This window comes from Lampetra planeri, chromosome 20 (assembly GCF_965212315.1).
Source record: "Lampetra planeri chromosome 20, kcLamPlan1.2.h2, whole genome shotgun sequence".
NCBI lineage: Eukaryota > Metazoa > Chordata > Hyperoartia > Petromyzontiformes > Petromyzontidae > Lampetra > Lampetra planeri.
The window spans coordinates 9,729,447-9,751,921 of NC_136126.1; the positions used below are offsets into that span (position 1 = coordinate 9,729,447).

The 22,475-nt window shown below is 44.2% G+C and overlaps 2 protein-coding genes across 4 annotated transcripts in view; one reads left to right on the plus strand and one right to left on the minus strand.

Moving 5' to 3' along the window:
• Nucleotides 1-5,218, minus strand: part of LOC144724419 (acyl-CoA dehydrogenase family member 10-like) — a 42,891-nt gene extending 37,673 nt beyond the window's left edge. For 2 of the 3 annotated variants that reach the window (XM_078603533.1, XM_078603531.1), the window contains exon 1: nt 5,003-5,218. The gene's annotated coding sequence lies outside the window, so the exon portion shown is untranslated. The remainder of the gene's footprint in view (nt 1-5,002) is intronic. The other variant, XM_078603532.1, reaches the window with a different exon arrangement.
• Nucleotides 5,219-11,329: 6,111 nt separating this feature from the next.
• On the plus strand, nt 11,330-16,566 carry TMED5 (transmembrane p24 trafficking protein 5). The gene is made up of 4 exons (XM_078603534.1): nt 11,330-11,873; nt 13,131-13,228; nt 14,727-14,913; nt 15,787-16,566. The coding sequence occupies exons 1-4, from the start codon at nt 11,694-11,696 to the stop codon at nt 16,003-16,005; spliced, it is 684 nt and encodes a 227-aa protein (XP_078459660.1). The 5' UTR covers nt 11,330-11,693; the 3' UTR covers nt 16,006-16,566.
• Nucleotides 16,567-22,475: the final 5,909 nt, after the last annotated feature.

The following is a 22,475-nucleotide window of genomic DNA, read 5'->3' on the forward strand; positions in this document are numbered from 1 at the left end:
ATTGTGTTGGTGCCTTTCGAACCACTGTGTTGTTATAGTGCTATCGTTCAAAATATTCATCACATTCTGGGGCAGGTTATCACTACCATACGGCTTTACAGCTGCTGCTGCTGTTGTGCGTGTGCAATCCCGCGTCTCGATCCACTGCTGGATGAGGAAGCCTCCCTCTCCACGCCGTATGGGGCCGCCATACGTTGACCATACTTCACCACGCGGGTCGACCCGAGTGCGGCACAGCAGCGTGGGATGTTGCCCACACCACCTATAGTACCTGTTATGCACGGCGATGGGTCGCCCATCCAACGCAGTGCCCAGGCTCAACCCTGGCTTAGCTTCTCGTCTCGAGCAAGATGGGGCGCACGCGATCAAAGCATTTAAAGCGTGGTTACAAAGCAATTACTTTACCGAAAGAACCAGAGTATGGATTCCTGCTGTCACGAAAGCTTCAAATCAAGATACACAGCAATTATTTATTTTCTTCCTACGGTTGTTATGTAGCTATTAGCCTTGCCACTATTGCATTACCAGCCGTCACATCATGGTTTATCTTGCAAAGAATACTGTAGTCGCGTTATCGTTAAGGGGCCGTCCATAAATGACGTCACGCGATTTTGGCCGATTTTTGTCCCCCCCTCGTCACACGGCGTCACAAAAAGTCAAACACCCCCTCAAATATGACGTCACAAAGCTCTGCCCCCCCCCCCCCCAAACCATATTTCCATTTTGAAAATAAAACATGCTTCAAATCACTTTAAACTATTGTCATTGTAGCGCGTATTTAACGTGGCGCTGCACTCTGATGTTGTAGGAGAAAACACGTATAAAAAGGTGGCGTTGGAAAGCTGAAATTTTGCATAAAATTCACTGGAAAATAGTCAACGTCTAACTAAAATTGCAGATGTTCAGAATATTATCTTGAAATTCTCTTATAATTGTAATAACAGCCATAGAGGGTTCACGTGGGGATTGGTTTGCCAGTCCCGCTTTGTAGCCAATAAGGGATGAGTCAGGGAGCATGGCCTCGGCGTGATCACGGCATGTTAGCAGGGGTGATTGGCCTGGCCAATCGGGGCCTCAGCTAATGGGGAGCCGGATCAGAGGCGTGGTCCCGGGATTGACAGGGAACCATCGGGAACGGTCAATGCTGTCTATGGAGGATTGGCTGGGGGGTACCACGTGACAGAGGGATTAAGAGAGAGAGAGAGCAGTCGGGAGCAGACTTGGGAACGAGAAGAGCAGGAGTCACGCGCGTACGGGGCTCTGGGTGCCACGTGCGCGGTGGGGACTTGGCGGGAAGTCTGCCCTCTCTCCGTTGTCTGTCAGCAACGGGGAGTGTGTGAAGTGTAACTGTGGAAGTTGGAAATAAATAGGACTGATTCCGGAAGCCGTCTCAAGAAGGTTTATTACATAATTATAAAATATTAAAAGTAATTCTAACTATAAAAAAATACTTGAAACTTTGTAGTAGAACGAAGCAAAATTGAGACTACAATTATAACAATCACATAATCATTCCACAGAATGAAAAGCCCTGGTAGAATTATCAAAATCAAAATGTTTAAAAACAATCATTAACATTTTTTATAAAATGTATGCTTCTCCATTCTCCCATGGAGAAGCAAAATGCTCCTTCAGGGAATAAATAAAAGGTGATCTTAGTAAATTTAAATAATCAAATAGTCAATAATGAAAATTAATCAAAACTAGTGTTGTTATAAAATTATATTTAATACAGTAGAACGTGTTGTTTATATTTAGAGTTGCTCATTTTGATGTGACGTCACATTTCCCCCCTCCCCCCCTCGTCACACCTCGTCACAAATGTTTGACTCCCCTCCCCCCTAGGTGTGTGACGTCATTTATGGACGACCCCTAAAGTACTGTACCGTGATCGCATCGTTCACCGCGAACGTGAACGGTGATTGGGAGGGGGGCTATGGGGCCGTCCATTAATGACGTCACTCGATTTTGGACGATTTTTGACCCCCCCCCCCTCGTCACGCGGCGTCACAAAAAGTCAGACCCCCCCCTCAAATATGACGTCACAAAGCTCTGCCCCCCCCCCCCCCCCAAAAAAAAGAACATGCTTGAAATCGCTTTAAACTATTGTCATTGTGTAATGCGGGCGTAAACGACCTTCCGGAAGTGACGTCATGGGGGGAGGAGTTACGTCACGTGGGGGAGAGGGTAGAGGTCTATAAGGGGGGTAACCGGAAGCAGTGGGGAGTGATCGGAGACTGGGAAAGTGTGAGGCCACGCAGGGCGAAGGGGAGAGAGAGAGAGTGGCGAGATCGCCACACACCCGGGCCACGAGGATCGGCACCGTCGGCCAACGGTGACCGACCCCCGGGCAGCAGGAGCAGCGAGGAGGCTGCAGAGAGCAGCGGGTCTGCAAGGGAGGAGTTGGGCAGCAGGGGTCTGCGCGACGAGACAGCAGCGGGTCTGCTAGGAGGGAGTTGGGCTACGTGAGCGACAGCAGCCTGGGGCTGCAGAGCAGAGAGTATATAGGGGAGTGCCGTGAGGGAAAAGAGATCGAACCCAAATAAAGGACACAGGACAGAGAGAAGCGTCAGAGTCTTTTATTACAATTGTAGTGCGTATTTAATGTGGCGCTGCACTCTGATGTTGTAGGAGAAAACATTTATTTAAAAGTCTATTTAATTAAGTAGAACGTGTTGTCCACATTTACTTAAAAGTTGCGCACTGTGATGTGACGTCACATTTATCAAACCCCCCCCCTCGTCACACATCGTCACAAATGTCTGACCCCCCCCCCTCCCCCCAGGTGCGTGACATCATTTATGGACGGCCCCAATCAGCGCGAGCGGTTGGCCACAGTCGGGCGCCGTGGTGGCGTTTTTACGAGAGTTGTGTCACAAGCGCGTCGTTTCAAGTGAGGGCAAGAGGGCATTAAACTAAAGAAGTTTCATCTTGATTTGAAGCTTTCGTGACTGAGGCTCGCGCTGTCTCGAACGTTGGCACGAAGCTCGCCAGGCCGCGGGTCTGACTGGGTGGGGCAGCAGACAGAGGCGACCACGGGGGGCTGCAGACCAAAGCACCCGTTCATAGTCGAGGTTTTTTTTTACTGGCGAAACGTCGTACTCGGATTGTAAAAGTTGTGCTGTACTAGTGACAAATTGGCACGATCTGTATACGTGACAACCCTTACTAGTTGGCTGTGTCGGGTTGTGGCGGGTTTTAAGGACACATTTACGCGATCTAACCCAAAAACCTATTATGGATAATATTGGTCGCAAAAGCCTACGTGTTAAAAAGGTTTTTGAGGTTAGATCGCGTTATTATGAATGTGTCGCAACCCGTTACCAAAACGCCAATTTGTTACTTCTTCAGCCCACCGGTGTGTTTGAAGAGTGAATCCATAACATTTAGAATTTGAGTACGACGTTTCGCTGGTAATTACATACAGCATCTTCAGGCGATTTGCCAGAATAGTGGTGGAGGATTGCAAAACATTTATCATAAAGCGATCTAACCCAAAAACCTTTATGAATAATACTGGTCGCCAAAGCCTACGTGTTAAAGAGGACCTGTCTTCCGACACGCCCCCCCCCCCCCTTTATACTGGATTCAGAATAGTTACGATGGAGGAATCCGATGAGGCATGAAGCTCTTTTTTTTCTCGCAGATGTCTGGCAGGTGCAGGTCAGAACGTTACACCAACAAACATTGCAAAAAAAAAAACCACGATATGTATACAAACAAAAGTAAACTTTTTTTAAACAGGTAAATAAAGTCCACTGAGCTATTAGCTTCTTTTTCAGAAGCGACCTGGCCACAAATGATAGCTCAACGAAGTGGCTCATCATGTGGCAATGTATAGCAGCCAAATAATCTGAACTCACGTTTCTCATAATAAAAACTGTGAATTGGAAATTGAGTCGGGCCAATGGGAAAACATGACTCAATTGCCTAACTCACAAATACGAAGTAGGCGTCATCACAGCGATGATTCACCACTCCACTACTCCTGACAGAAATTATCTGGCTCCAAAAAAAGCTACCTCAATGTTAAACTACGGCTATTGCACTCCAATAACGTCAGCCGTACGACGCAGGAGATCTCTGGGTTTAATCTTCCACGAAGCTCATGGCCCACCCTAAACCGCATCCACACAAACCATGGTAGATGCGGATACCTGGTGCACAAACGGACAATAAAAAAAACTCCAGCAGTGTGCGACTGCGGTGATCCAAAACAGACCGTACAACGTAAAACGACGCAATGCCCCCGATCCACAAACATGCGGCGATAGACCACTCCGCTGCTCCTGACGCGGTTTGTCTGGGTTTGACCACCTGAATGTGAAATTGTAAGTCGGTGCGCTGCGTCTACATCGGCCGTACGAAAGAAGCAGTATTGAGAAATAAGACGACTAATTATGTTGATGATGCTGCTCCTGCTGCTGCGTTGGCAGTGGTGCACAAGCACAGTGAACAAACAAAAGCTCAACATTTTGGTAATAAGATAGGCGACGTTTTTGACAATGACCCTTCTCAATCGCGCAGAAATTCCAAAAAGCGTCAATCTACCACGTGTGTCGTTATCACAGTCATATGTACTATTTGTTAGAAATACCTTAAGGTAGCTTTAGGCTTTTCGGAAAAGCGCCATAAGAAAGATGAAAAGAAAAATGCACTACATTTATCGATTATTTATTATTTTAAAAATGTTTTCTTATAAAGACTACAGAACACAATTTTTTATTCTTCTTAAAAACTCATTCTGAAACTTATAACTGTACGTGAGAACATGGCGAACAGGAACGTTTGTGGGCAAAAAGACACTGGCTGGACTTTGTTGTCTTAAGGACATTAAATGTAACAGCTGTACGCAAGGGGAAAAGCGTGTTATATTGTGTAAATATTTATACTGTCATAAAACATTGGTTAATCTGTACGCTGTATTATGAAAAAAGAGTAATAGAAATTAGAGAAAAAAGATAGATGTATGTTTGAAGGGAGCTGTGATTTCGTGTGTTACCTCGCACAATGTCGACACGAAAGAGAAATGGACCCTCACCCCCACCGAACGCGTGTGACTTGGTACGGTCGATCGCGCGCTACTTAATAAATAAGCGAAAACTGCACAAAATAATTAAAGTAATTTCAAGTTGACAGATGGGGAAAAAGGAATATGGTGTGCAAGTTACTGCTTTGGATGAAGGTAAACCTGGATCTCCTTTAATTTGTGATTGCAAGTGAAGGTGATGAAGAGATGGGGCGTGGCATATTGGCTGATGTACGTCATGGCATCCTGAGTCTTTTCATGCACGTATCTTGGTGGAGCTGTGAAGGATGAAGGCAAAATGACTAATCAGCCCACATTGTGACCATTTGCATCTCGTTCGGCATTGATGGCGTCCCAGAGATGAGCATACTGGTCACACGCAGGCGGTTTTGATTCAGTTGAATGTAAAGAAGGCGCTCACTCTCAATGTTGGCATACTCATGGACAACATACTGGTGAAAGAGGTTGGCGCACCATAATATGTGGTTTCCTCCTCTGTCCATGATCACGAAGGAATATAAGTGTTTTTTTAGAGGAGACAGTTTTGTGAGGATGTCTTTGTCCTACAGCTTTGTAATTAGAGGAATGTTGACGTGGTACCCATCTTGGCCTTGCCACAGGAAAATGTGTTATTGTAGGGCATCGTATGCTCTGTTAGTGTCAGGAAGTCGTGCGATGGTGTTTTCTTGGTATGGAAGAACAATGTATCTCTCACAATGTCCCTCACCCACCGTAAGAAAGCAAGGTCAACAATATTTGGGACATTGAACCTTTCTGCGTGCTCCCTGCTTTGGTGGAAAGGTGCGGTATGTCAAAATATAAATGGGTGATGTTCCCACGAATGTAACAAAATGATAGACGAAATGCAATGGGCTGTAGCTAAGAAAGTCCAACGTATTTAGCAGTATAACATATTAATCAGCATCGCAGTACACGTATCAGTAAAAAGCATGCCGTGAGCAATCGAAACAATAGAAATGCATTGAAGAAATAAGCTGAAATAAGTGTACATTAAAGAGCAGCAGTACCCACAGGTAAGTTGAGAAACAGGCTACAGTCTATATTATAGACTGCCAGTACGCCGACTCAATGACATAAGCATTGCTACAGTCGACATGCAAAGCTGGCAATACGGTCAGCAGCTGAAAAAGCAGGAAACAGTTGGCATGAAAGGCTGGCAGTACACTGAGTGAGGTAAAGAAGCAGGCAACAGATTATAGACTGGCATACACTCACAATGGGCAAAAGCAAAATTAGCAGTGTAGATATTAGTGTCAGTGCACTAACGTTAATTAATCAGCAAGCAGCAGGTCACAGCAGACTGTCAGTACACCGTCTCAGCGTCATAAAAACACAGTCAAAAAAGGAAATATTTAGCAACCTAATAATTAAAATGTAATTTTGTGCACACAAACATTATCATTGTAATATCTGCTAACTTATTTGTTTCATAATAGTAAACAATGAACCTGACTTATCTGCACACAAACATTATTATTGTAATATTTGCCAACTTATTTGTTTAATAATAGTAAACAATGAACCTGAGTTCTTAGCGAAAGATTAAATAAAATTGTACTTTACATTGCCGTGGAGAGGCCTAGTCCCGTGCAGAGCCCGCGGCCTCACCTAGATTGCCCAGCCGGAGGTGACACATTGCCAGGCAGGGGGCTGGTCCGCTACCCCCCCCACCATCCCCCCGCCCGAGCTATAAAAATACTAAGCGCTATAATATGAGTACAGTATCTACCGACCCTATAGTAGTAAGTGCACACCTTGGGGTGGGGGGGGGAAGAGAAGGGTACATGACACTTTGATGAATTTACCTCAGCATTGCGTGTATTTTTTTTGCATTTTGAACGTGAAGGAGAAATCCCCCCCACCCTCCACCGATGACGCGCCTGCTTGGAATGACATTGTGACATAAGATGAACACGTGGGATTAAAAATCTCACTTCACATTGGATGTTAAAAGGTCCTGTGACGTCATTCGCAAGAGTAGGTCGCTGTGCAGGCGTCACGATCAATATTTGAAATACTGTAGTCTGTTCTCCTATAACGGCTGCGCGTTTTCTTAACGCGAATTGCACGTAGCGCGATGAATGTGTGAGGGAACACATTTTTGTTATAACGCGGATGCAAATTGTATATAACGCGATCGAGTGAACAGACGCGCGTCGCGCGAGTAGCAATAAGCGGTGGTACGGTTGCCTCGGCGTGGCATCGCACAAGGCAGTGGGATGCTGCTGGATAATACCCAGGCACCTCAGTCTTTGTTCAGCCTGCGTACGCATCTCGCGTGTTTTCGCGGATTGTGCTTTACCCCCTATATTATATACTAGCTTTACTACCCGGCTTCGCCCAGGACTTGGATTCACCACGCTCGGCTGCCTTTGTCTCCCCAGTGGCGATGTTCACACACCACACCAGATACTCGTTTGAGGCTGAGTCGACCTAGGGGAGGCCCAGGACCGGTTCAAATAATCGTCACCGGTGTTGGCCGTGAGCGGGAATCGAACTCGAGTCGCCGGGTTTTGTAGCGCAGCGCGCTAACCACTACACTACCGCTTCCCCCACACACACTCGCGTGCGTCCATAGGAACACATCCATGCGCTTGCAGCAGACACACACAACTTTCAGGGTGCGTACGGCAGTTAACGACTCAAATAATAAACCAATGCTGCGCGAAGAACGCCTTAGACCTGCAACACATTTGTATTTGACTTTACCCGCGATCCGCAGGCACACTCCTTTACATTTCCGCACACGGGTAACATGACAGATGTGACGTCACAGCACAGATGTGACGTCACAGCTCACTTGCCGTGCAAAATATATGCATAATTGCGCCCCCTCCCCCCCAAAAAAAACAAAAGTCTATTTTTATAATTTTTGCATGGTGTACAGTCTGAAAAGTACCCACATGGCAAATTTCAAGTTTGTTGCATGTCGGGAAGTACGCTAAACATTTTGAACAGACACACATTCAAAAATGTTCCTTTTATATATATAGATAACGTGATTTTCCCATCACGCGGTGTTCTTCAGGAACGCAACTACTACCGCGTGAGAGGACAGGACTGAATATCCTAACAAGTAAACCCGTAAAAACAAAGTTTTTCACTATAAATACTTTATATGCGTGGCGGCTAGAGTCTTCTCGTCCTCTGGCTTGAGATGACTGCCACCTATGGGTCAGATGATTGTCTGCCAGTATTAAGCAATTGGTAATTAAATATTTATTTTTCCCTAAACAGTGTAAAATTTTGGAAAACATTTTTCACGAAAATTAATTGTCACACACAACGAGCCTGTGCGGAAAATGTCAGCTCGATTGGATCACGGGAAGTGGGTTAAAAAACGAGCGAAAGATTTGCACGGTCCTAAGCAAGCAAGCGAACTTAATATAAAGGATTTAAAAATATATTCGCCTGTGGAGGACGCGGGGATCGATCCCGCGACCTTTGGCATGGGAAGCGAGGGCACTACCAACTGCGCTACTCCGCCACGGCCTGTGGAGGGGTTACGCTCTGGGCTCCTACACTGTGACGTTCAGCCAAAGCCATGAATGAGTTCTATTTGAATAAATGTAAAATATTTTTTTGTTGCCTAAAAAGTGTAAAATTTTTGATTTTTTTTCACGAACATTAATTGTCTCGCACCACGAGTCTGTGTGCAAAATGTCAACTCGATTGGATCACGGGAAGTGGGTTAAAAAACGACCGAAAGATTTGCACGGTCGTAAGCAAGCAAGCACGCAAGCAAGCAAGCAAGCGAACTTAATATAAAGGATTTAAAAAGTACACATTTGGGGGGAAAATCCAAAGTAACACCGCCCTCCCTCTGCTGGCAGACTGATGCCCACCTGTGCCACACAGAGACAGCTGCCACGTGGCTGGATTGTGATGCAAAGTCCGCCTTATAAGTGACGGACGTTTAAGCGCCCTGCAAATAAAGGTGTTGTTATGATTACAGATAGTCCCCGAGTTACGACGTACGATATTTCGATCTTACGATGGCGATATCGTTACGACAAAATTGTTAAATATTTTAAATTTCGCGCGGCAGGCAAACGCAGCAGCGTTACGAGATACGATACTGTACGTTTTTTTAAATAGCAGATAAGGATTCATCTTCTTGGTTCTTTCGGTAAAGTCACGTAGAAGAGAAGTAATAAAATAATAAAAATAAAACATAATAAAACAATTCTCACGACGTTTCGGCCACAACGCAAGCAGCCGTCCTCAGGCGAAGAATGAGACATTATCAAGCTAGGAGCTTATATAGGTGTAGCGAGGAGGAGCGCCTTAACAAAAGAATGTGCATATGAAGAGGAATTTTAGCATACCAATGGGCAATGCGTAGGAGGGGGGGCGGAGGGGTTTCAAAGTCCCATTATGCCCATGCATTATGCAGGATCAACAGCACCACGGGGGGGCGCAAGGAACAACGTTAATAAAGGAAAGGAATGTTAATGATATGTAGCTGCATTTACCAAACAACCACGTAGAAAACCAAAGTAAAAACTACATAAAAAACTAAAATATAAACTGATACTTACTATACTCTACAATAAGCTGAGTTACTAACAACAAATAATAAATTACAATTCTACGTCGTAAGAAGTATATAATATACTTCCATCTAAACTTTATTCTCTTAGCATATACAGTACTATATACTGCCATAGATAAACCCAACATTAAATTATATACTGTATTGCTGTAAACAACCCTATACTTTATACATTTTAATATAACACTATGTATTATTCAACTCACCCTAATGTGTATCGAAATGGTTTATTACGTCCTTCCAATGATTGCTAAGCCTGAATCCATCTTCTCGGTTAAAATTGTCTCTGTGTTTGTATATGTGGATCGCCTCATGAACGAATCTCTCATGATAGCCAGATGGCTTATATAGTACTGTATATGCTAAGAGAATAAAGTTTAGATGGAAGTATATTATATACTTCTTACGACGTAGAATTGTAATTTATTATTTGTTGTTAGTAACTCAGCTTATTGTAGAGTATAGTAAGTATCAGTTTATATTTTAGTTTTTTATGTAGTTTTTACTTTGGTTTTCTACGTGGTTGTTTGGTAAATGCAGCTACATATCATTAACATTCCTTTCCTTTATTAACGTTGTTCCTTGCGCCCCCCCGTGGTGCTGTTGATCCTGCATAATGCATGGGCATAATGGGACTTTGAAACCCCTCCGCCCCCCCTCCTACGCATTGCCCATTGGTATGCTAAAATTCCTCTTCATATGCACATTCTTTTGTTAAGGCGCTCCTCCTCGCTACACCTATATAAGCTCCTAGCTTGATAATGTCTCATTCTTCGCCTGAGGACGGCTGCTTGCGTTGTGGCCGAAACGTCGTGAGAATTGTTTTATTATGTTTTATTTTTATTATTTTATTACTTCCCTTCTACGTGACTTTACCGAAAGAACCAAGAAGATGAATCCCTGCAGTCACGAAAGCTTTAAATCGAAACAGATAAGGATTGTTTCCTGAAAAAACTTTCTATTAAATTGCAGTTCATAGTCTAAGAATTTACGTTTTTTTTTTACTTTACATTTTACTGTGCAATACAGTATTGTAATTAATAATTATACAGTACGGTACTGTAAATTGCTCTGTTTTGCTAAATTATCACCATTCTAGATCTGAAGTTTTCGTAACTGCAAGGATCCATACTCTTTGGTTCTTTCGGTAAAGCCACGTAGGTGAAAATAAAAATAAAGAATAAAAAAAGAATAGAAATAATTAAATTAAATCACGACGTTTCAGAAGCAACACAAACTTCCGTCATCAGGTGGGACAAGCGATTATATTCTTATTTTAATGTTTTATTTTCACCGACGTTACTTTACCGAAAGAACCAATGAGTATTCACCATTCTTTAAGACCCCTGGGTAGCCTAGGCCATCTTCGACTTACGATGGGGTCGTCGTAACGCATCTCCATCGTAAGTAGAGGACTACCTGTACACGTAATTGCATCATAAAATTATGATGATAGAAAAGCGAAATCTCGACAGGTTTCGATATTTCCGGAAGGGGGGGGGGTCTCATCAGCTGTGCGGCTTTGAATCGATTCATGTTTCAATAATCCCAATAATCGAGGAATCGAAATTCCTCCAACACCCAGAATTCGTCAAGCAAAACGCCCGCAGGGCAACGCTTGCGTGGCACGACTCCGTGCGTCGGCTGCCATTGCTGCCCTCAGGGCGTTTGTTATTTACGAGGTTGGTTTGCAGCGCCCCTCCCCTCCGCACCCGCCCCTCGCCGCCTTCGCTCGCCACTTTTAATGGCGATAAGTTGTTGACGACTTCCAATCGTGGCCGGCGTGTTCACGTCTCACTCGGTTAGACACTCTGACCGAGTGGTTTGTTTCGCTTTTCACCAACCCCACCTCACCCACCACCACCCCCCACCACCACTCACTACCCCCAACTAACCACTACCACCACCCCCCACTACCACCATCCACCACCACCAACTAATACCACCACCACCACCCACCACTACCACCACCACCCACTACCACCACCACCAACCAATACCACCACTTCCACCACCACCAACTAATACCACCACCCCCCACTACCACCATCACCAACTAATATTATTACCACCCCCCACACTCTTGAGATGTGGCCGCACCACCACCATCATCACCTCCTCCTCCTCCTGCTGCTCCTGCTGCCGTCACTAGCGAACGGCTTCGCGCAGTCTCTGGACGGAGACTTCACCTTCACCCTGCCCGCAGGCCGCACGGAGTGCTTCTACCAGGCGCTCACGACGGGCGCCTCCATGGAGGTGGAGTACCAGGTGATGGAACCCCCTCATCGATTACTCATCGATTACACCCTGAGAGATCGGTTATTGATGAGGAGATGAGTAGATGAGACCGTGAGTGAGTCTTGCGTCTGCCATAATCGGAGGCCTTCCCTGGAAGAGGAGTACCAGGTGATGGGACCCCCTAATCGATTACTCATCGATTAGACCCCAGAGGGATCGGTTGTTGATGAGATGAATAGATGAGACCGTGAGTGAGTCTTGCGTCTGTCATAATCGGAGGCCTTCCCTAGAAGAGGAGTACCATGTAATGGGACCCCCTCATCGATTACTCATCGATTAGACCCCTGAGGGATCGGTTGTTGATGGGGAAATGAGTAGATGAGACCGTGAGTTGAGTCTTGCGTCTGCCATAATCGGAGGCGTTCCCTGGAAGAGGGGTATCAGGTGACGGGACCCCTCATCGATTACACCGTGAGAGATCGGTTGTGATTAGTCGATACGACAGTGAGTTGAGTCTTGTCTCCCATGGAGGAGTAGCAGGTGATTAATAATCGATTTTATTACTATGATTACTTGTAGTTTATCAGCAAATAATATAATCAGTCTGAGAGGGATTGGTTGTGATGAGTAGATGAGGTGAGTCTTGCTACCATGGGCCCCTTCCTGGAATTGCAGTATCAGGTATCTTGATCGATTACTGACCGACCGATACTGTGAGGGATCGCGTGTGAGTCGTAGATAAGGCATTGGAGTCTTGTTTCTATCACGGACTTCAACTGGTTGATTCATTTAGTTGAATCGCGATCTTTCCTTGCACCCAGTGAATCATTACGATAATTTATTTTAGAATAAGATTGCAAATGCATGTGACTGCATAATTGGCCACAATTCCGTCATATTTCTCTTTACAGTTAACATATACCCCTACATGTCACAACGAAAGGCCACCCTGGTTTTTCGGTTATGTTTGTGCACACCTGTACAAATGCTTAACATAACAATCAAAATCGAACTCTTAGATGTGTGGAATTTTAGTGTTAGCCCCATGAAACCTTGGGTTTTGCTGGGCAGTCCGATTTTAATACACACAAAACAAATAACAAATATTCACCTACAAAATAATTGGCCAAACATGTCAGGAAGAGTCCTGTGATGAAGTGAGAATATCTTGGCTTAAAAAATGTATAATTAGTGGCTTACTGATCCTGTACATTAACGTTCGTCATCATTTATCCTACACATCCGTCATTCCACCCCCCCCACCCTCTGTGCGCTTGTGACTGGCAGGTGATTGACGGTGCGGGCATGGATGTGGACTTCTCAATCTCGTCTCCTACGGGACAAGTCCTCTTTGCCGAGTACAGGAAGTCAGAAGGCCTCCAAAGGTGTTGCACACCACCCATTCACCACCAGAGGTCACCACTGTCTCGTGAGGAACACCTACTCTTACGAACTTATGAAGGCGAGGGTGTCCTTCCAATCTTCAACATGAAGACCCCTTTATTCGGTCACACACGTCGTGTGATCCTACGCCATCAGTGGTACCAGAGCATTTTTTTAGGGGGGAAGACTTGGGCCAGTTTGTCATCATGTTGTTAACTGACCATGTTGAATATTTGATTCTCTATTAGAAAACACTGACCTCCCCATTTTAAGTTTATCATTCGCCTGACTTCCAGACCTCCTGTAATTGCAACGGAACTCTACTTGGTATTGCAATCGATAGTCGAGAAAATGCTGATATCCCGGACATGATTCGAGTTATTCAAGTGAGCGTGCTCAGATTTGATCTCAGGGTAGGTTAAGCAACTTGGAGATCCAGAAGAGGATGTGAAAGGAAAGCGTGGTAGATCTTATCACCAAGAGGAAGTTGTGATGGGAGGGTTCGTGACAAGTCTGGCAGAGGACGGGCACCCGTAGGGCGGAGACCTAAAGCCAGGTGGTGGACACCATACGAGTGGACCTGTACAACAGTTTTCAGGAACTGGCAGAGGGAAGGAAATTATGGCCAGGTGTGGTGAAGTCAACAGCACTGACTGCTGGCTAAATGAAAGCTCGAATGGCAGTGGATGCATCTGTGCTTTTGTAAAGCCACTCTACATGTCAAACTGCCTAAGGGCAATGTTTGGAACAAGCACGATTTACACAATAATAAGCTGCAGCGTGTACAATATTCTTTGGCACGTGTCGTGATGGGTACTGCAAGATCCGACCATGTCCGTCCGGCGCTGACTGAACTGCATTGGCTTCCAGTTGCTGAATGCATACATTATAAGGTCACACTCATTACACACAGTGCTTGCTACAAATATACCACAATACCTTGCTGATCTCGTCAAGGAGCAAATACCATCACGTAAACTCCGATCATCCTCGCAGCCGATTTTGGCTAACCATCTGATAAAGACGGTCACCACATCGCGCGCTTTCAGATCCGCTTTTGCAGCTATCTGGAACGCTCTTCCTTCCGATATTAGGAACCACTGGAGCTTTGCACGTTTTAATCTAAATTGAAAACTCATTTCTTTATAAATGCTTTTTGTGTTTAGGTTGTTGTCCTTCCCCCGACCTCCAATTAGCATGGCTGGCTGCGTGTGGTACAAAAGAAGCTCAACATACATACATCGATATACGTCATTACGAAGTGATGGCTCGTAGAAAGCAGTGTGGCAAGTAGAGTGCTAACCTACCGCATATTTACAGTTTTTGGCTATTTTCCCATGAGCGCGCATGGATTTCTCCCGGTATTTCATTTACCTTCCACGTGCATAAATACTCGAAAGATATGTTGAAAATTGAGGCCGTATATTTATCGTATATGCTTTCGGAACACACACACACACTCGTGCTCCGCAGTCTGGCTGACATGCGCGCTTTCCGCAGCGTGGAGGCCAAGCAGGACGGAGACTACATGTTCTGCTTCGACAACAGCTTCAGCCATGTGTCGGAGAAGGTGGTGTTCTTCGAGGTGATCTTGGACAACATGGAGGTGGAGAAGGACGACAAGCCAGCGTGGAAGGACTTTGTGGCGGTCGACGAAATTATTGACATGAAGCTGGAGGACTTGCAGGTGAGGAGGGAGGAGGTGGGGTGGTGGATGCCTTCAAGAAAGAAATTGTAATGCAAAACATTGCCGCTGTTCTATACATGCATTGCTAAGTCACGTGTCAAGGACTGTCTGACATTAACTTTTGTTTACGGGAAAAACAAGACGTAGATAAATAAGATGACGATCAACAGCATTGGTCGTGGTTTACAAGCACACATCAAAAGTTTGATTGGGATGTTTGAGCGTAGAGATGACGTTGTGTTTGGGGATCTAAAATTAAACTCGCAAGGTGGCGCCAAAACTTTTTCAGAGCCCAAGGGTCAAATTAGCAACTTTAAATTCACAGCTGCCTTGCCTACAATAAATATGAACACCTCAGTATTTAACAAATCAGTCTTTGCTTCCATAATGTGGATTACACTTCCATTTTATGTCTTGCCACGCATATGGTTGCCGAAAGCACAAGTGTAAACGACTGGTGGCAAAGATAGAAAATAATTATATTTATGTTCAACTTCTTTCCCGCTGTACATAGCTAACCGTGCTAATTGGAGGTGTGGGGGAAGGACAACAAACTGAATTGCTTATTGTGTTTAGTTGTCCTTCCCCCGCATCTCTGATCGGGCCCGATGATGCTGGATGTAATTACCAGCGAAACATTGTACTCAAAAATTGTAAATGTTGTGGATTCACTCTTCAACACACCGGTGGGCTAAAGTAAAGTAGTGAACTATTTGTCTTTTGTCAACGTGACACTTCTTTTTTTTACTGATTGGCCGTGTCGGGTGGTGGAGGGTTACAACACATTTATAAATAATGCGATCTAACTATAAAAAACGTTTATTATGAATACCTACAATAAACAAATGACGTTTGGCTTCTCTCCCTTCACAGGAGACCATGGACAACATAAAGACCCGCCTCGGCAAAAGCATTCAGATGCAGTCCGTGCTGCGAGTCTACGAGGCCCGCGACCGAAAACTGCAGGAGACCAACTTCGAGATGGTCAACCTGTGGTCGGGGATCAGCATGGCGGTGCTGGTGGTGGTGGCCGGCCTGCAGGTGTACACGCTGCGCAGCCTGTTCAACGACCAACGGCGCGTTCGCACGTAGCGCTTGGTGCCAGCGCTCGCTCGCATGCACGCACCACGCCTGAGCGTGCACATAGCGTGTGCGACGCTGGTGCTTCACTGGGGGAGAGGGGGGTGGGGATCTCGTACTCAAACGCCAATGGATATTATCTTGTAGATGCACCACCTAGCCTGTGTGTCCCCGGTTGTTCAACATGAGTTTTGAGACTTTTTGTTTTAATGAGCGACTTGAAATCTATGGTTATTGTGATTTGGCACTCCCATTGACAGTGCCCTAGTGATGTATCTGTGATGCCAACCCATGTACAGTTTAATACTGCATCAATGCAATGACATCACTAGGAAGCTGTGACTTGAGTGACCATGATTATAAAATAATGTTTATTTATAACGAAGCCAAGAGCGTATCACACAGTCTAGGTACATATCTGCAAGCGTATTACCTTAAAGCCACAGGAACGTTGGCCCACTTAGGGGCTTGAAACTTGGGTTTCAAAAGACCAGAATTTTAGGCTCGCAGCTTGGGATTTTATATCAGAATCAAGCAGTTTTATATTAACATTACTGCGTTGAGTAGCAGATGAAGTAACTGGCAGCTTGTATATTAAGCGCCTACATGCAGTGTACTCGAAATGTCTTATGCTCATTGGAGCATGGGACTTGTGCTTATCACTGCAAGTGATTCTGAGCCAGTGGTGGGAATTCCAATTTCATACGATAGTGGCCTGCTTTCTTATATTGTTGTGTTAACATAGCCATATTTTCATACCCTGCCGACTTGAAGAACATCAGTATTTTATATATTCCATGTTTTTACCAGCTAGACCAGACAAGTATGTAATTAAATCTAAGAATGGCAGGCTGAACCACATAATTCTCTTTAAGCTGCTTCACCGATAAACAAAAGTGACCTGAAAGCTGGTCTAGTGAAACCTGATCTCAAGATGCGTATCCCAAGATCATGGCCTAGTGATTCTATGGCTATAAGAGCTGTTAATTCCGTTAGTCCACATAAATTAAAAATGTGTTCCTTATTCCCATGGTGAATTATGTGATTTATTATTACGACAGAACACCATTCTTGGCATTTGCGATTACACAAAACACACTCCATGTTGTTAATCCACTAGCATTGTGCAATCAGAGATTAAGGGCGGTTGTGTATTTGCTTGCAGTGCCTCACAATGAAAACCAATCTTCCAGCACTGACAGCTTAAGTGGCGGTAGGTTGATACCCTGGTGTTGTACGAGACGTTTTTGCGCATCAGTTCTACAAAGAACAAATAAACATCACCTGATTCAGCCCACTTTATAAATCACACATTTAGCCGGGACCTTCAATATCATTGTTAGACTCATGTATTATCACCTGGTGGATGATTGTCTTTTGGTAGGATCAGTGTAGGAATGTATCGATTTTAGTGGGCGTATGTGGAGCATTGCCTTTGGAATATTAAGGTCAATATATTGTAGCTCATTTGGTAGACATTCTCTTCTTGAGTGCATGGAGTTTAAATCTTGGCTAGTCTACTTACAGCTCACTCCACAGTCTATAAAATGAGTACCACTACGTATTTGGAGACTTGGCAGCCACCTTTTTCAAAGATCCTACATTTATTGTAGAACGCTTCACCCACGTAGCGGCAACAATTATTTGACGAGGTGTGAGATTAATAACGATAAGAAAACGGACGATAACAATGCATGTTACACTCGTGAAGGCACATTACACTTACGATTAGCACGATTGGCTATGTACGCTTGGAAGTTCAACATGCATAGTATTTTTTCACGTTTCTCGCCGAGATGTTTTGACCCCTAAATTAGATGTGTATTGAGAATGCCAAATAGGAATATTAAAAAAATTGAATATGCAATTAAGAGATGCCAAGAAAAATTGTTACAGTTCAATACCAAATGTAGCTGAGAAGGGTGGCACAGATTCTACATACACTAGTCATGTGTTCAACGGTTTTACAGACCAAAACATTCTGAACCTAAATCCTTTGTGATGCACGTCTCTAAATATTTTAATACATGCATTCCCTTTTGGCATTCACTTCCATTGCATAACATTGTCATTTGGTCCAGACAGGCACAAGATGGAGTTCATATTTGCATTGATCCTGCCAACAGATGTGTTTTTACATTAGTCATTGGGTTTATTTAGAATCAAAGCTTAATTAGACAATAACTCAAGATTACTATTTGGGTGAAATCAGGTTAAATATTTGATTTTAATAAACTGTTTATTTTGGAGAAGAAAGTAAAGACCTCCATGCAAAACCTGGAGTACTTGATGGGACAGCCACACCTGCCAAATGGGCCTGAATTAGTTTAGTGACATGAAATATGTTTAAATAATATACAATTTAGAGTAATGTTTCCAGACCTCTTAATTGTAAAATTAATTTATATTTTTCCGAAAAGTTATTTTTTAACGCAAGTTGTCCTGTTTTATTTTTGTATTGGTGATTATTTTTCCAATGCTGGACTTGGCGGAATCGAAACGTTTCAATCAAGGGCTGAAATGTCAGAGATTCTATGTAGTGATGTATTAAATACTAGTTTTGAATGTTTATGTAATGATAGCACAGACATTTAAAATATGGCCTTTGTTAGTGCTATATCATGAGTTGTGTGGGTGTGTGCCTTCTTAAGTGGACGATTCACTTATACTGATGAGTTTGTTGACTGGGTTATCTTGCAGTGCAAATTGAGAGCATGTGTCTTGTGTAAATGTGACTAATTTTAGACTGGAGTTCAAATAATTTACCGCTCTCGAAATTCGAATTCAATCATTTTTTTGTTGATAATCTTGTGAATGGAATAAGGGGTGGTTAGCAGTGTCTGCAAGGGTGATGCGAACCCATTACAACATATATTACTCGAGACAAAATCTTTATTGAATATATGTTTCAGTGCATGTATTGTGAGCTTAATATATTGATTAATCAAACCTCATTCCACCCTTGGTGTATGGGAAAACACCTCTATTTTGTGACATTTGACACGTCCACTAATTTCCAGAACAAACCATTGTGGGACGGTGACAACCGTGTAACGGGCGGTTCACAGAGGTCGCAGCTTAACTATGGCTTACCAATGGGAGGTCACAGACGTATCCAGATGTATTTCTCGCTGGATTGGCTGATGTGTACCTCCTCAGGTCCCCATGAATCCCATATGTGCTGTTTAAATCCCGATCATGTCCTGCTTGGTGTCGTATCATTGAATAACCTTCACACCTGGATATCCACCCGCACACACACACACGTGCCATTATTTTAACTGTTTATACTGTGAGCATCGATATAGCCATACATGGAAAGTGGTGAGAAATTGAAGGGGTCCCCACACCTGCATGCCTCGGTCTTCATTCAAAAAAACACCACGATATTGCCTTAACTATGTAAATTTGTGTTGGAGATGTGTTTGCCTTCGGTTTATAATCGTTACCTCATTGCAAGGTGCAGCCTCTGTTGGGTTAAACTTGCTGAGAGGGATGCTCCTTCCACTGTTTGGTCAGGGGGTCGTATAAACCTATCTTGTTATGAGCACAAGCATGCATTTTGTTCAGATAGTTCAAAGAATACAAGGCGAGGGATTGTTAAGCTCTGCTCTATTGTGTTGAACAAGGATTGTGTTCGCTTCATGCTGCCTCATTGTACAGTCACAACCAGAATATGTACACAGTTTGTAAGCCTTGAAACAAGATATTGTTTTCACCACAATGTCTATATTGTGAAATTCACATAGGCGAAAGAAAGCATTCAACAAGAGTTTACATTCTATTTACACGGTTCCTTTTACTGCAAATGAAGGCGATTTTGCGTTCTGCAAGCTACGTTTCTTGTGGTCTTCAAAATCCATATTGTTTATTTTTCATACCAGAATTGGTATTATATATTTCACGATAAAATAAATGTATTAGTCTATTGCATCAAACAACAAACTGCTGGGCTCCACTCAGCTATTCATCAAGCCTCGTGTTGAGCTGGATGGGGTTTTTTTCCCCACCTCTTCCCAACATTGTGTTACAGCAGTGGGTTTCATGCCTAAGAGGCCCTGTTAAACATCGAGCTCTGGCTATCACACGGGCAGCTGTCATGGGAGACGGGTTTTTTTTCGTTCACTCCACCCCCCCATTGCCCACGGTGGGCGTGGGCGGCAGTTTGCTCCGTAAATTTAGCTCGGCCCCCCCCAGGTCTCGGCAGCGATGCTGGAGGTTGCGCAGCTGGTCGTCGCTCCGAAAGATAGTGTGCGCGGCCTCCGCTTCTGGTTTTCGACGGTAACCTTACGGCCCATTGGTACCTGTCGTGAGTTGGGCTGCCAAATTGTAGACGATGAGACGGTCGATTTTTAATTGTGCGCCCATTGATCGTTAACTCCTTTCCATCAACCCCCGTTTGTAATGTCAGCAGCGTTGTGTGCGCGTGTGTGGAGTGTTGTGGTACGTGACATGCATAGGTCGAATGCTTCCTACCACAGTGATTTTAAATATGGCAAAGAGATTATAATAGCCTGTTGTATTTAAATGGTTCCTACTATGATAGCTTTAAAACCTTGTTTCTACTAATCTATGCAGCTAAGTACTTATGTTTGGTATTTGTGCAAACATTACATGTTTAAGGCTCTGATTGTTGATGGGGGGGGGGTGTAAAAGAGATGACATTTTAAAAATTAAATGTTGCAGTAAAACATGAATTATTTGAAAAAGTTGTGATGTTTACGGTCTTCAAATCAGGAACTTGGATCGGTTGAATCCCATGCGTTGTAATCCCACTCGTAATCTTTTTGTGAGCTTGGCATGTGTGTTGTTTTTAAAAGGTTACGTATTGTTAAGATTTTCAGCAGTACTATGTGAATTGGTGTTAGTATAATTAAGCATTTTCAGCATGAAATAACCTTTACTTTAAATACACCCAACTCTAAAACAACACCCAATTGTGTTGCTGTGAGTTTGTTGCACGCCGAAGAAACGTGACACCTTTCAGAAACAATGTCTATTGCGATAGTGTGTTATCTCGCCAAACAATCGAATTGCACGTTGAACATGAACCCCGGTGAAAGGCGTGGAGATCACAGATACAACTCTTAACACGTGCCGTGAACAATCTGATGTAGGCATTTTAGAAAACTGTCCGTGGTATGCAAAAAAAATCTACTTTTGCAAGATGTTTGGGTATTTCCCGTGATGACAAGCAGCCTGAATGTTTTGCATCGTACACCTGGCAAATTAATTCCTTTTAGCATCCCCGGCACCAGAAGGTGCTAATTTCGTGGTAGTCCTTGCCATGTACTGATTAGTAACACAACCTGTTGTTTAACAATATCGTTAAAAAACATTTGAACCTGGCATGTATGTTTGTATGTGGAACATCTTTCGCAACGTACATAGCCAACTGTGCTAATCGGAGGTGCGGTCCGTGTAAGCTGTGCATATACTAAATCCATAAGCTTCATATGTTATCAATTTAAATCCATGAATGGTGTATCATTAGCAATGTTCTCTCTATTTAAATGAGGTCGTTTATAAAGTTTGTTTCCGTTCAATATTTTTAAATGTGGCAAGATCTGAATTCTGACCAAAACTGGCATCTGCCCATCTTCAAACACGTTTATTCATTTGTTGGGACGATGCAAACTGAGCAATATAAATTCATTCTGTTTACCTGGTGGTGGTAACCCTGTTGTTGAGTTATGTGTTGCATGGAGTATATTTCTTGAGGGTGTGGTTCAAAAACATTGGAATGTTAAACCTCATGAAATAAATCATATTTTTGGTTATCAATTTGCAGTTATCTTTCGGTCGTTCCTTTTTGAGTACAGCAAACGTGTTACAATACAACTTATTCTCAAAATGTATTTCATAGTTTTTTTTACTGTGGCGCTAAAGATCACAACGCGTGCATTGTGATACATCTATACATTTGTAGCGTGTAACTTAGGCGCAGACTTGTACTTGGAGGTGTAGTGGTGGTGTTGACGTGCGCCGACTGTGACAGTGATGGATCACGGGGCGGCGCGGGGTGCGGGGTTGGGCACGCGTTGTGGGCGTGGTGTGGACGCGCGCGCCGGGAGTGACAGATGACGGGGCGGCGCGGCGTGGGTGCTGAGGCACGCTGAGATGTGGGAAAACAGGATCGTAGCCAGCGCCCAGTGATTGGTCGAATAGGATGGGTGCTCGCAGCGACGTCCGCAGGTGGGGTATAAAGGGGGACGCGCGAGAGCACTCGGGGAGAGTTACCCAGTTGAAGACCAGAAGACGGAGCTGAAGACCTAGTGCCCCGAGACCCCTAGTCCCGCCGTCCTTGTGGGGACCGGGGCCCTGTGTGGCTCGGAGGCGAGACTGTGGGACCCGGGGTCCGACGCCCACGTGGGTCGGGTTGGGGACCCACAGTCAAGACGGACACCCCGGGCAGGGAGTGTCCCGAATAGCTCAGTGGGCGTTAGTCGCCAGGGTAGCTAAGAGGGCGTTAGTCGCCAGGG

What these genes read in the sequence shown, in the direction of transcription:
- TMED5 (XM_078603534.1), top strand. Translation starts at nt 11,694, where the DNA reads ATGTGGCCGCACCACCACCATCATCACCTCCTCCTCCTCCTGCTGCTC. An exon ending in CCATGGAGGTGGAGTACCAG is followed by an intron (nt 11,874 to 13,130) that starts GTGATGGAACCC and finishes TGTGACTGGCAG; the next exon opens with GTGATTGACGGTGCGGGCAT. An exon ending in TGAAGCTGGAGGACTTGCAG is followed by an intron (nt 14,914 to 15,786) that starts GTGAGGAGGGAG and finishes CTCCCTTCACAG; the next exon opens with GAGACCATGGACAACATAAA.